The sequence below is a fragment of the Cladophialophora yegresii genome (assembly GCF_000585515.1).
Source record: "Cladophialophora yegresii CBS 114405 chromosome Unknown aczIN-supercont1.2, whole genome shotgun sequence".
Lineage (NCBI taxonomy): Eukaryota > Fungi > Ascomycota > Eurotiomycetes > Chaetothyriales > Herpotrichiellaceae > Cladophialophora > Cladophialophora yegresii.
Genome location: NW_006913046.1, coordinates 2,261,603 through 2,274,398, shown reverse-complemented (window position 1 = coordinate 2,274,398; position 12,796 = coordinate 2,261,603). Strand labels below are relative to the sequence as shown.

The window sequence follows — 12,796 nt, the reverse complement described above, 5'->3', positions numbered from 1 at the left end:
CGAAGTCGTGCAATCGAAGACGTATAGTCAGGGCTGTGCGATGTGGTAGGCATTATGACAAAGAAACGCATGGCCAGGGCCGAGGGTAGAAGAAACAGAGTGGCGAAAGCAAACACTCTTGAACGCTGACCTGTCCGGAGGAGGTGCAGGAAAGATCAGCTAGTCACAGGGTGAGGTTGTCCTTGGGACAAAACGCAGCACCCATCAAAGCTTCTCACCAATGAGAGACCTTCCCAAGGGTAAAGGACCAACCGTGGTTGCCACTTCCTGTGACCTTTGCAGAAGCGAGCTCGTTGTGCGGCGTAGTTCGTTGGCGTTTCGAACCGTGACAAGAAGAAGGCTTTGGTGAGTGAGGGTTGCAAACAAAAATGAAACCTAACCTATAGTGTATCTGATGAGAGCAAAACGGGTTGACCAGCGGGAGAGCAAACGACTGAGATGAGGGAATGCTCGGTCCATGGTGGTACATGCAGCATGACTTGTGGATACAGACAACTGGCGGTATCGAGCCTCAACCAGCGGCGACAACGGCAAGCCCGTCATAGATCTTTCGCTTCACGCGCGTAAAGTTGTCCACCGTATGTGGCGTCATGGCAGCCGTGCTGACGGGTATGCCTTCCACAATGATCTTGCCTGTCCCCAATTTCCTGACGGCGATCATGCCGTCCACAAGCAAAGTACCTTCACCGCGAAACTCGGCAGCATGGCCGTCCATGGCAATCAGCCTCCGAAGCTCCGCAAGTCGCAAATCACCCACATGAATGGCATGCGAGACGGACCTCGTCGCAGCGGCGAGATTCGCTGGCAGAACATCGAGGACGGGTTCAACGGGAGGAGCAGGGGCCGAGTCCGCTGCAGGGGACACCTCGGTGTCTAATTTCTGCTTCTTGGTCTGAGGATCATCCTCCTGGGTATTGTCTCCTCTCCGCTCGGCCTTGAGCTGACCCTGGATAGTTACTACCCCCATGTTCTTGACATTCTGCCAGTGCAGCGTCTTCGCTAACTCGCGACTAAGCTTGACGACCCACGCATTAGTATCGACACTGGCATCGACGGTTTGACCTTCGGTAGGGGTGAAGATCTCCGTTGAGGACTCTTTCTCTGCTCCTGCGACCTTGACTCCCAGCAGCTCACCACAATCGGCAGCCAGAGCGACTGTATCTGTGGTATTGCCGCCCACTAAGATCAGTTTCCTGGGTCCGATCAGAGGTATCAGCATTTGCAGACTCCGCTGGTCGTGCAACCCAGCAAAATCAACAAAAGCCAACCGAGCATTGACCGTGACTTCGGAGGTGGAATATACAATCTTCGCAGGGCCTTGGAATCCTTCATGCTCGACTTGATTCTCGTCGTCCGAATCATCCGCGTCCGAATCCTGCTCGGACTTGTTGGCAGCTGGACCGTCTGCAGCATCGCCACGATTTCGCTTGTTTGGCGGTTGCATGCGATCATTCGCTTCATCCCACTTGCGCTTTTGGCCCAACTGACCTCCGGTCTTATTATCATTGGCGGCGTCTTGCTCTTCCTTCTCCTCCTCTCTCAAAAAATCCTCGGGCTTGATAAAATCACCAAATTCATCGCCGTGTCTCCGGGAATGGGTGTATGGAAAGAGGGCATTCCGGCCTTTCTTATTCCGCACGTCATAGTCATAGACACCTTTTTTGCGAATCAGGATATTGACTCCTAGATCAGCATCACTTAGAGCTGTTTTGTTTCGCGCACCATGGCCGATGGCAGCAGAGACATTTAACACACGCCCTTGCTGCTCATCGTCCGACTGTTCTGATTCCGTCGTGGTTGTATCACCGTCATCCATATTGTCTTCTGCATTGGTCTGATCTTTATCACTACCCGGCAGTGAGTCTTGGATTTGTCTCTGAGTGGCGATGTATTGCTGGTATCTTTGACTTTCTTGCGTGTTCAAGGGCGCTCGCTCAACGATTCTCAGTTTTAGCTCCCTGCCTCCACTGTGCACTTGCTCCAACTGTTCGCCTGACTGGGACTTCTCGAGTGCGACACCGTCTCGGCGCTCTCTAAACCAGGTCCAGAATTCCTGGCTGGGGCTCTGAGAACCGGGACGGGGATCGAGCATTTCAGTGAGTATGATTAAATTTTCTGGCCTCTGCACGACGTGATCCAAGAGCGACCTCGCGTAGCCCCAGTCCATAGTCAAGTCGCTGGCAAGAATAACTCGGGGACCTTCTGCTCTCAGGAGCCTCTCAAACTGAGTCTTCCGCTCGACAATCTTGACGTTCTGGAACTGGAACGGTCGTGAGGGTTTTGCTGTACCGTTGACCTGCTTACTGCCACTTCTCCGGTGTGTCTGGACCGGCGCCGCGTTTTCATCCTCGCCTTCGAATTCGCGGACGATGCTGTCGTCCATCCATTCGAGGAGACTCCTGGCATGCCGCAGCGTCGCATTGCCGGATCGGCTGGCCATGTATACCTTGGCGGTCTTGAGAGAGGAGGCATTCGAGGGATCAGACCACGCCTTTTCTAGAATCCAAGCCAGCTCCAGGACTCTGGCGCTCGAGTCGGTCGGGATGAGCACCGTCCCGCCCTTAGCGACGCTGCTCCTGATATGTGCAAGTAGATTGTCGTCCCGGGCTTTCCGCCCACCTGTGAGTGCTTCTCTTGTTGCGCCGACACTGCTGCACACGAGGGCCGTGGGTTTCCGCAGTTGTTCAATGACTTCGGCACCTCCGACGCCTCCAAACCAAGCCGCTCCCGCTATGACATTTTCTCTTGCCTGGTTCCAGTCCACCGCATAGACTATTGATTCCATGCCATGTTGAATGTGCCATATTGTGCCTCCGAGGGTGTGGCCCGAATTATACGCCGTCAATGTGAGACCCTCGACGGGCGCTGAGAACGAGGAGGCTGCGGGCTGATGAGGCTGGGAGTATTTCAAAGGTGTGATGAGGGTAAAGTATTTGTTGATCTCGTCGAAAGTCGGTGCCTGCCGCAGGATATTCGTCCGAAATTTATCATCTACACTTGTAGCCGTGTCAAGGGAGCCTGAGCCGGGGATGAAGGTGGCAGCGAGCGGAGACGAGGAGTAAAGGTCTTGCAAGAGGGTGCGGCCGAAAGCGATCACCGGCGCCGTGGCATAGACGGGGATCTGGGTGAAGAGGGGAACGTGTTTGCAACAATGAGCGTATGCGCCGAGGTGAGAGGTCGTCGCGTGTGTGAGCAGGATGAAGGAAAGGGTCGAGACATGTTTCTCTATCTCTGCTAGCTGGCGACTGTCGAATCGCTCGTCCCATCCGACGTCCACCAGGATCCTTATGTCGCTATCTAGCTCGAGGATCGACTGGGACGCCCGGGAATTGCTCTGCGATCCGAGCAAGGGCGTGAAAATGAACATTGCCCGCGCGTTGTCAGATGTTGGTTTGGGGGAAGATCAAGGATGTATTAGGCGCGTAAGAACCTCCATCGACAGCGGCGCGTCGTCGCCTCTCTTAATGGCAAATACTGGATGGACCGAAGGGCATGTCGAAGTGCGTTCGCGTTGTAGCAGGAGTGAGGCTTCGATGAGCAGCCGAAAAGAAATGGCGTGTCTGACGTCGCTGGGAAGAGAGATCACCGGGATTAGATAAGACAGTCGTGATGGTTCAGACAGTGGCACGCAAATGAACCCTTCCGCGGACGCAGCACTGTCAGACTCCTACTGTTTTTACCCGCAACTGCAAGGCTGGTGCACACCTCATAGGTGCCTCACATGTCCGTGACTGGACCTTGAGAAGCAAGCAGGGTGGAGCATCTCGGCCGCCTACTTCAATGGCAATAGTGACTGATGCTGTCCGATGTGAGTCTACGGGAAGAATTAGGTGACAGGCCGTCAGGATTCGAAGCACGAGGCGACTTTCCTCGCATTTCCAGCTAAATGATGGCAAGGCTAACTAACTTGTCCAAGTAATACGCTGATGAGAGGGCTCGGACTATCGCTAGGGAGATTTCCTAAAGAATTCGCATCTCTTTGCACTATCCAGTAGTCATGACCCAGACTAGAGAAGAAATTTATTCCCGAGCAGACCACCCTCCCAACTCACCTCGACAAGAGATCATCTCCAGCTCAGATTCTCCAGCCGAAGCAGAGAACGACAAGCAACTCCAAGAACGTAGACCCACAGATCATGCAGGTCACCTTGGTACGACCTCAGACGCAGACTCACACTCAATATGGGCCTCGACCTTGCCCTCGAATTCAGCACCCGTCCAAACTCCTCGCACCACGCAACCGCAAACCCCAAAACAAACTAAACTGCAAGCCAAGATCTCGACCCTTCAATCCAACATCACAGCCACAGAGGCACAACTTGCGCTCAAACTCCAAAAGATCACTGAATTGGAATCGTCTCCGCAACAGGAACGAGACGCAGAACAGCAACGGGAACGAGACGCAGAACAGCAACAAACGTCACCTTCACCCTTAGCGTCAGCGTCAGTGTCAGACACGAACCCGGCCACCCACCACGATCATGATCCCGCCAGAGCAAGAGCAGCGCAAGACCACGCCCAACGTCTCATAACAACACACATCACCCTCCTAAAAGGGTACAACGAGATCAAAGACATCGCGTGCGGCATGTTGAGTCTGATTGCCGAGAAACAAGGCAGGACGTTAAGTGAAGTCATGGCCGAGAGGGGGCTAAGTGAGCGGGATTGATTGATCCCGCCGAGGGCAGCGTAGCAGGTGTTGTTACTCGGTAGTCGACGGCGTGAGTCGATTCGACTCGACTACACACTGTACGTATCTCGTTTGAGGGTCGGGTGGAGGAGAACTCAGTCGAGGCTATGTCACATTTGTATCTCGTCCGAGGGCGGATATGGGTTGGGTTCAGTCGAGGTTATGTATGTATGTACACACATCTCGCACGCAGGTATACTGGATTGCGAGGCTGTAGAGCGGAATGATATGTCGATGGGGCCCGGGTTCCTACACATTTGCAGGCTGAGGAACCAGCGTGGTCGAAGGGAGACGAGTTACGAAGTACATTGTGTTCATCAAGGACCCAAGCGGGGAGAGGATCCATGGATACACAAGAAGATACCGCAGAGACCAGCATGACACAGCCAGCGTATCAGCTGGCCAGAAGAAGACTTTGACATTGTTACAGTACGAGCCATCTCCCACAGGAGGGGACAGGGCATCATATGCTTGAATCGTGTATTAATGATAAGGGCACGACTGAACCAGAAGGTGCCCAGAAGGTGCCCAGAAAATGCCCAGAAGGTGCCCAGAAGGTGCCGAAGAAGAAACATTCAGACACTTATTTCCATCTCCATGGTGTATTGGCTTACTCAATGCTCCTCTCCTCCCTTGAGGCAGAGCTATAGCGTGGATCAGTGCCGTGTGCGTAGTGAACTAGGTAACAGGACCAGGTCAAGAAGAAACAATCCACAAGGGATGACCTCTCCTGCCCAGGTCGCTTTGACTGTAAAGATCAAAAGTGGTATCGATTTGCTACGCTAAAGGTCCATAAACTTCATATCCATCCATACGATGCTACTCGTATTGCATGTTGCACGTTTCCAAGCCATTCTCAAGCTTCAAAGCCATAAACCACAACACACAAAGAGTATGTCATCATTAGAAGAAACTTCCATTGCCTTGCCCGTCTGGCCCCCTTCTTAAACTGGGATCTGGCGGAGCCATGTGTATTCGACTGCTATCCTGGCCTCCGGAGTGCGAATGTGCTTGTGCTTGTGCTTGTGGTTGGATGCCAGGCCGCGACTCTTGAAACGGCACAGCAACCGTGCCGCTTTCTTGACCACCTGTCGAACTCTGGTAAGAGGGATACGACTGTGGTGGTAGTGGACGTGGCCGCCAGTCAGGGTACGGTACAGCAACCGCGCGGCTTTCCTGACCACCTATTGAACTCTGGTAAGAGGGATACGACTGTGGTGGCGGTGGTCGCTCGTTGGGAGGATCATATCGTCCATTGTACTTGTCATCATAACTAGACGTTGCCAAGCCGATATCGCTCACGTTGTTGGAATCATAATGTCCCGGCGTTTGAAAGGCGGGCGGTTGAGATGTGGGCATGCTTTGGCTGTTGGTGAGCAGATTGGCGCCTTCTTCATCGCCGACCGCATTGTATGGTGGCAGCTTCGTGACTCCACCAGGGTACGACGTGGGTTGACTGCTGAATGTGTTGAGTGTCTGGCCCTGGGCGCTGAAATCGCTGCGGTCGGTGTCCTTGCGGTTGAGGGTGTAACTCGAGTCGGCATGGCGAGATTTGCGTCCCTTAAACAGCCATCTCGCAGACCGACCTGTAGCTTTCAACATGTCCCAACCGTTGAACGAGTCCGCCAGAGCCTTGATACCAAGAAATCCCCCTTGGTACGATCCCTTGGCGATCCCTTCCCCAGCAATCGTCTCCGACATTAGCTCTTTTGATCCAATCGTGTACGGTTTCCAGCTGAACGACCAAATGTGGAAAACGGCGAAGAAGGCCATTTCAATGCACAACAGCAGGGCAGGGATCCCGACTTTGATGTCGGGGGTCTGAACATGGTTGTTGGCCTTGATGGCGCCCGTGCTGGTGAGGAATGTGATTGCGATGGTCTGCCAGAAACTGAGGAAGATGACCAGTTTGATGGCCGTGATCTTCAAGAGTGGCTTGTGTTGCCGGATGTCATCTTTGATCTGGACGTAGAATTGGATCAAGCAGAACATGGCGACCGTGATGGAAAGGGTCTCGAAGGCCATGACCCAGATGTGCGAGAAGGCTGGACTGAGCGACTCGAGGCAATACAGATCCATGGCCTGGGTAATCACCGACACAATGGTGAAGAAGACGCGGATGAAACAGTACTGAAATATGGACACCCAGATCACCTACCGTCCTGGTTAGTCTTGCACTGTCAGGGAAGAGGGAGAACGCTCACATTGAACCAAGTCAGCCCACTTCTGGGAGTCCTCAACCAGCCTTTCTCGGCACCTCCCGTGATCTTCTGGAGGTATCCCATGGGCCATACCCACCTCTTGGGCTTGATGGTTCGGAAGTAGATCTTTTGCTGGTGGAGGTCGGGCGCCAAGTAGGCGCACATCAAGCTGAAGAAAGATGCGATGGCGAAGGCTTCGTAGCAGTCTCGAATGACCTCAAAGTACACGCTGTGTGTGTAGTAGTAGAAGGAGAGGAGGGACACGGCGGCGTAGATTGGGATCATGAAGAGAATGCGGATGATGTGTTTCTGCTCCCATGGCTTGAGGTACCGGGTCGCATGCATCAATATGAGGAAGAACGAGATGAGAAGGGCGATGAAGGTGAATATTGCGCCGACCCAGAGACCGAGGGTATGAAAGGTGTGGCCGTCCCATATGGGATCCTCCGTGATTGTCATGTCCTCCTCGGTGGTATTGCATTTTGGCCAGCCCATTTTTGCCTATCCTCCCCGCAGAAATCGATGAATCGGTATGTCAACTGTTGAATCGCAGGCGCATCGCTTTTGAGCGCCACCAAGAGAGTTTGAGGGATTCCTATTGAGACTTTTGGGCGGCTGTCGCAAACGAGTGAAAGCGTGAAATGAGCTGCTCGCAAGGCCTGCCTTCAAGGCGTGAGCGGGGTGTGGAGTGACGGCGAGTGAGAGCAGGAACGAAATCCAGGCAGAGTGTCGTATGCAGGTTTCGACGAGAATGAGAGCCTGTATGATTGTTTCGAAGGGTGCTGAAAGGTCACAAAGACATGCAGAGTGGTTGGGCGAACATTGAACTGTCCGTGACTGCGCCTCTTCCATCTGACAGGGCAGCAGCACGAAAGAGTTAGCAGTACAGCGCGTTTCAGCTCCGAAACCTAATCAGCCTCCCCAGTTTATTCTGCACATCAAACCCTCACCTGGCCCACTCGGGAGAAAAATCGTAAGATGCCCTGCATTAAATTCAGAGTGCGTGCAGTAGTGGTGTGTCCTCCGAATTGCTTGCCCTCCAGGGTTGCGCATGAACTACACTTCGGACCCCGTTTCTGCGAGGCCACCTCGGCCACCTGTATCTTCTGATCAAGCTTGTCCAAGCCCAACCAAGCCCGTCTAAGCAAAGTGGTAAGCTCAGTTACAAGATCCGGTTAGGTGCCTATGCTAAGTCGCGGTATTGACCTAAGCCAGTAACAATAAAGCGCGTGTCCTCAGCCCTGACGGTAATGGGGCAATGTGCAGTATCTAATTATATAGACCACGCGACAATGCCCCGGCCCTGCCTTTGTGTAGGCCAATGATTGCCACGAGATGGCAATAGCGATTACTGTACGACGTCGGTAACGGCTCGTTCTGCTTCCTAACACTAGAACAAGGCGAAATTCGGTGACCTGCCCAACCACGGAACACCTCTTTCGATTTGCTGTCCTTTTTCCCTGACCTTCATATCCGGGGTATCTGCGAATGCGATCATGCGATCGACGGCAATGACACAAAAAGTATATACAGCCCCATCCCGCACGACTCTACTGGTGGCTCCTTCAATCCGCGACACGGTGTCCGGCCAGAGTTGAACTGGTCCGAGATACCTGTTGCCCGACAGTAGAGTGATCCTACCAGGCGGTCAAATCGTCCACCTCGGCCTCGCCGAACGTACTCGACTTGGTCATCTTGCCTACTCCGTCTATAACTTCCCCCTCCGCGCCCTCCGTGCCGTCAATACCGGGCTTGTCCATGATGTCCGCCAAGAACTCTCGGAAGAACCCGAGCAGGTAACTATTGACTTGCTCAAACTGCAACAAAAATGCATCATGTCCTTCAGGTGAGTCAATCTTCTTCAGTCGCCCATTTGGAATACACTCGGCCAGTTCTTCCTGCTCGGCAATGGTGAACAACCCGTCTGATTCAATGCCGAGCACCAGCGCCGGCTGCTCAATCTGCGCAAGCGCTTCTCTGACGGTGGGTGCTCTGTTCCTAGATACGTCATGCGTATCTAGCTTGCGCGTGATCGCAATGTAACAATTTGCATCGAATCGATTAACAAACTTGTTGCCCTGGTACCTCAGATACGACTGAGCGGAGAAGTAGTGATTTGTAGGTTTGGAGCTGTTCGCCTCGACGACAGGAACGGGTACCACAAAATCCGTAGTTCCCGAAAATTGGGGATCTTTGAAAGTTTGCTGTCGATCAGGCGACTCGGGCTGCGAGGTCGGCTCTGACACGTTACCATTGCGAGAAACCGGTCGAGAATCCCGTGAACCTCTGGCGCGTTGATGGCCGTGATTGTGGATGCTCCAGTGCTCGTTTTGCACACCATTAGTCTTCTGTCCTTGGTTGATCGTCTGTCGCTTCAAGAGGTCGGGAGTATTTCGACCAAACCGCGCCTCGAAGGAGTCTCGGCTTCGATAGGTGAGCAGCGCCGACATGCGCGCTGCGCCCAAGCCAGCAGTGGGCGGGTCGTCGAAGGAATAGTATCCGTCCTCGTACTTCGGATCCGAGTAGATGGCTTGTCGTTGAGCCTCGCCCCAGCTAATTCCCCAAGCACTGTGGGTGGCTGATGTAGCTATGGGCGCGATAGTCCGAACGTAATCCTTGCCAAAGTAAGCATATTCTAAACAGAGCATGCCTCCCATAGAGCCGCCAACCACGCACGCGATCTGCCGGATTCCAAGGTGGTCGAGGACAAGTTTATGTATCCTGTCATCCCTTGTCAATTGTGCACATCAAACGGACTTGTGCCGCCAGAACTCACATAACATCGTCTCTTATTGTAGTCAAAGGGAACTCTGGGCCATATCTGCCCTGCGCCGGGTCTCCGTCTTTGTTCGTCACGGGACTGGCACTGCCATACGGGCTGCCCAGGCTGTTTAAACACACGACGAAGAACCTCGTCACATCAAATGCCTGGCCCGCCCTTCCCAACAGTGGGCCCCACCAGTCGGCCACGTCTGCACTGCCACTAAGCGCGTGGCAGATGACAAGGGCATTATCTCTGTTTTCCGAAAGTTGGCCTCGTACGGTATATGCGACGGGAACATTCTTCAGGACCACACCCGATTCGAGGGTGAAGGAGGGGACAATGGCGAAGCGTTGATCAACAACAAGTTTGGCAAACGGGTTCTCGGGCTGGTCTTGGACAATCTCTACGGGATTTAGTAGCCGTTCGATCATGGTCACGGTGGAGGGATAAGCAGGGTATACTGACGGAGTGTCGCGGGCAAATCCTGATTCAGGGCGTCCCCATTGGCATTTGTATCTGGTGTCGCCATGATAACAGCCCAAGGTCGGCGCGACTCTTGATTGAAAAAATATCCCAGGTCGAGATGCGGGGGCGAGTTGCGGAGGAAGGTGTCGGCGATATGTAGAAGGGGAGGAGACGAGCTTAGGTGAGATCCATTGACAAGTGCAGGGCCTTAGGACTCGGTTCTGTTATATATGGCTCAACGAGGAGGCTGTTGCCGTTTACAGACCCGTACTCGTGCTCGTTGCAGTTGACTCACAATGCGAGGTCTGGGATTGAAACCCCGGCGAAAAGTTCGGGCCTGTTCGTGTCTGTCTGCGGTGGGGCTGTCGAGCACATCATCGTCCATTGGCGAATCACAGTAGTGTGGCATTGACTAATACAAGTAGTGAGAGCCTCGGAACGTCCAAGGGCAGCTTTTCCGAGACCGCCACTTAAGGCAGTATGTGCACGTGACATAAGATGGTCTATTCTAGGTGCTGTGATAATCTATCCCTCATGCATTCCAAAGCTCATAAATTCAACTGGAACTTTGGATGCGTCCTTATCCTCTCACCATACTTCAGAAAGAACCATATCATCGGCGACATGCCCAACGCAATGAATGCCAGCAGAGAATTCCCCCACCCGAGTCCCAGGGCATTGTACATGTCTCGTCCCGCAAGAGGTAGGAAAGCGCCTCCAAGGCTGCGAAGGACCGTGTTGGCTGCCATGGCGCTCGCCGCGTAGACGGTGTATGCGTCGATGAGATAAACACCGACTGGCATGAACGACCCCACAAGGCCCGCTCCAAGCATGGTCGTGCCCAGGATGGGGACAATCCAATGGACTTTGTACTGCGCGGTCCAGCCATACAGAACGAGACCTAGAGGGGCAATGATGGCGCCAGGCCAAAGCAGCGGCAACCTGTACTCGGGCTTCATCTCACCTCCCTTGGCCATCCTCCTCAGCAATTTGTCCGAATAAGCCCCGAACAACAGCAGGCCGATGAACTGGCCGAGTCCAATACCAAGATAGACCAGCCCGACGTTGCTGGGGCTGATTCCGTACTGATCCCGGAAGACGAATGTCATGGTCGTGAACAGGAGGTACAGGTAGCCATAAACCACGGCAATGTACAGCGAGAGTCCAAAAACGATGGGCGAAAGGACCAGCATCTTTGTCGGACGAACCACGCTGAAGAAGATCAGTTGCCCAGGCGTCTTGCTCGATTGGAGTGCCGATCGGAGTTTGTCGTTGCCCGTTTGCTTGCGGAGTCGCTTGGCTTTCCGTTCGAGGAGGACTGGAGGGTAGGTTTCTCTTTGAATGATGAGCGCCACGATCAAGAGGACGGCGGTCTGCTTAGGTCAGCTAAAGTGGTTTGAGGTTCGAACTGCGCAACAGGGACGTACACAGATTCCCAGCAGGTAAAAGTTCCACTCCCAGCCGATCTCGGATAGGTAGGAGCCCACCACTGGTCCCATGCTGTTGTCCGTTAGTCCGGTTGAGTAGCACAAGGGACTTCCGGGATAGGACTCACCTTGGTCCAAACAGGATGGGGAACGTCCAGATACTCATCACCTTCCCACGCTGGTCCTGCCTGAATGTGTCTGCGATTGAGCCCGAGCCAACAGTTAATGGACAGGAGCCAGCAACCCCAGCCAAGAAGCGGAACACGATCAGCATGGACAAGCTGGTCGACCAGCCACAAGCGAGATTGAATACCATGAAGAGAAAGGTATTGACGTGATAGACGTATAGTCGACCATACAATTCGCTCATTGGGGCTCTGTGGTGGCTGGGTCAGTGGCCGTTTCGGGGACACGAAGGCTCCCACCATGAGGCCGGAGAAAGCACTCACATGACAAGGGGGCCGAATGCATAGCCCAGGACGTAGACGGATACCACGAACGAGGCCAGGGCTTCACTCTCCGAGTTGAAGTCGCTCATCACCTGTGGCACGGCCGGTGCTAACATCGAGGAGCCAAATGGTCTAAAAGATCGTCAGTATCGCAATGCCATGCTCATCTTGATTTGTCTGGCTGCCACCAACGTCAAAAGCGTGATCATCGACAGGAACGCGATATTTGCCCACTTCTTCCTCGACGGCCAGTTCAACGGGTTCTCGGGGTCATCGGGGCCGTCCCAGTCGACAATATCGGGGTCGACCGTCTGGTTTACCGTGGCTGTGACATCTTTGCCCTCATGGATCGACAGAGCTTTTTCAACGTCGCTGTGTTCGACTTGGGAATTGTTCCAAGTCGACCCAGTGCTGGACGGGCCTGCAGGTGATGCCATGCGCTCGATCTCAGACTGTTTGTTAACACTCATCTCGACGCTGGGAGTGATTAGTTCCACGACGTGCCTCGGAGCACTCGATCAAGCTCGTAGATTCACGGTGGAAGTGCCATGTCTGCTGGCTTCCATGCAAGCGAAATAGGGCATCGCAACAGAGAAGAAGACCGCCCCTTGAGAATTGGCGTTCGCGCGCATATAGTTGGTTTGTACGATCTTCCGAAACTAGCGAGGTGCCGCATACTGCTCTTCTTTCGACCGAGGGATTGGTTCTAGTTTCGGTGGAGATCACGAACGATCTGCTTTGTGCGGTCAAGGAAAGTACATACAGTAGAGCTTTTGGTCGAACGACCGGGAAGCCGGCAC

At 53.7% G+C, this 12,796-nt stretch overlaps 5 protein-coding genes across 5 annotated transcripts; 1 reads left to right on the top strand and 4 right to left on the bottom strand.

Annotated features, from left to right (window-relative positions):
• Positions 1-511: 511 nt before the first annotated feature.
• On the bottom strand, positions 512-3,367 carry A1O7_02746 (uncharacterized protein; the record flags this gene model as incomplete). The annotated part of the gene is made up of 1 exon (XM_007756776.1): positions 512-3,367. One exon carries the CDS (start codon positions 3,365-3,367, stop codon positions 512-514), a length of 2,856 nt encoding a protein of 951 aa, XP_007754966.1.
• A 630-nt stretch (positions 3,368-3,997) lies between these two features.
• Positions 3,998-4,669, top strand: A1O7_02745 (uncharacterized protein; the record flags this gene model as incomplete). Its single annotated transcript, XM_007756775.1, has 1 exon — positions 3,998-4,669. One exon carries the CDS (start codon positions 3,998-4,000, stop codon positions 4,667-4,669), a length of 672 nt encoding a protein of 223 aa, XP_007754965.1.
• A 924-nt stretch (positions 4,670-5,593) lies between these two features.
• Positions 5,594-7,386, bottom strand: A1O7_02744 (uncharacterized protein; the record flags this gene model as incomplete). Its single annotated transcript, XM_007756774.1, has 2 exons — positions 5,594-6,844; positions 6,895-7,386. The coding sequence occupies 2 exons, from the start codon at positions 7,384-7,386 to the stop codon at positions 5,594-5,596; spliced, it is 1,743 nt and encodes a 580-aa protein (XP_007754964.1).
• A 1,142-nt stretch (positions 7,387-8,528) lies between these two features.
• Positions 8,529-10,086, bottom strand: A1O7_02743 (homoserine O-acetyltransferase; the record flags this gene model as incomplete). Its single annotated transcript, XM_007756773.1, has 2 exons — positions 8,529-9,612; positions 9,668-10,086. 2 exons carry the CDS (start codon positions 10,084-10,086, stop codon positions 8,529-8,531), a joined length of 1,503 nt encoding a protein of 500 aa, XP_007754963.1.
• Positions 10,087-10,668: 582 nt separating this feature from the next.
• On the bottom strand, positions 10,669-12,466 carry A1O7_02742 (uncharacterized protein; the record flags this gene model as incomplete). The annotated part of the gene is made up of 5 exons (XM_007756772.1): positions 10,669-11,493; positions 11,548-11,620; positions 11,676-11,924; positions 11,997-12,128; positions 12,189-12,466. The coding sequence occupies 5 exons, from the start codon at positions 12,464-12,466 to the stop codon at positions 10,669-10,671; spliced, it is 1,557 nt and encodes a 518-aa protein (XP_007754962.1).
• Positions 12,467-12,796: the final 330 nt, after the last annotated feature.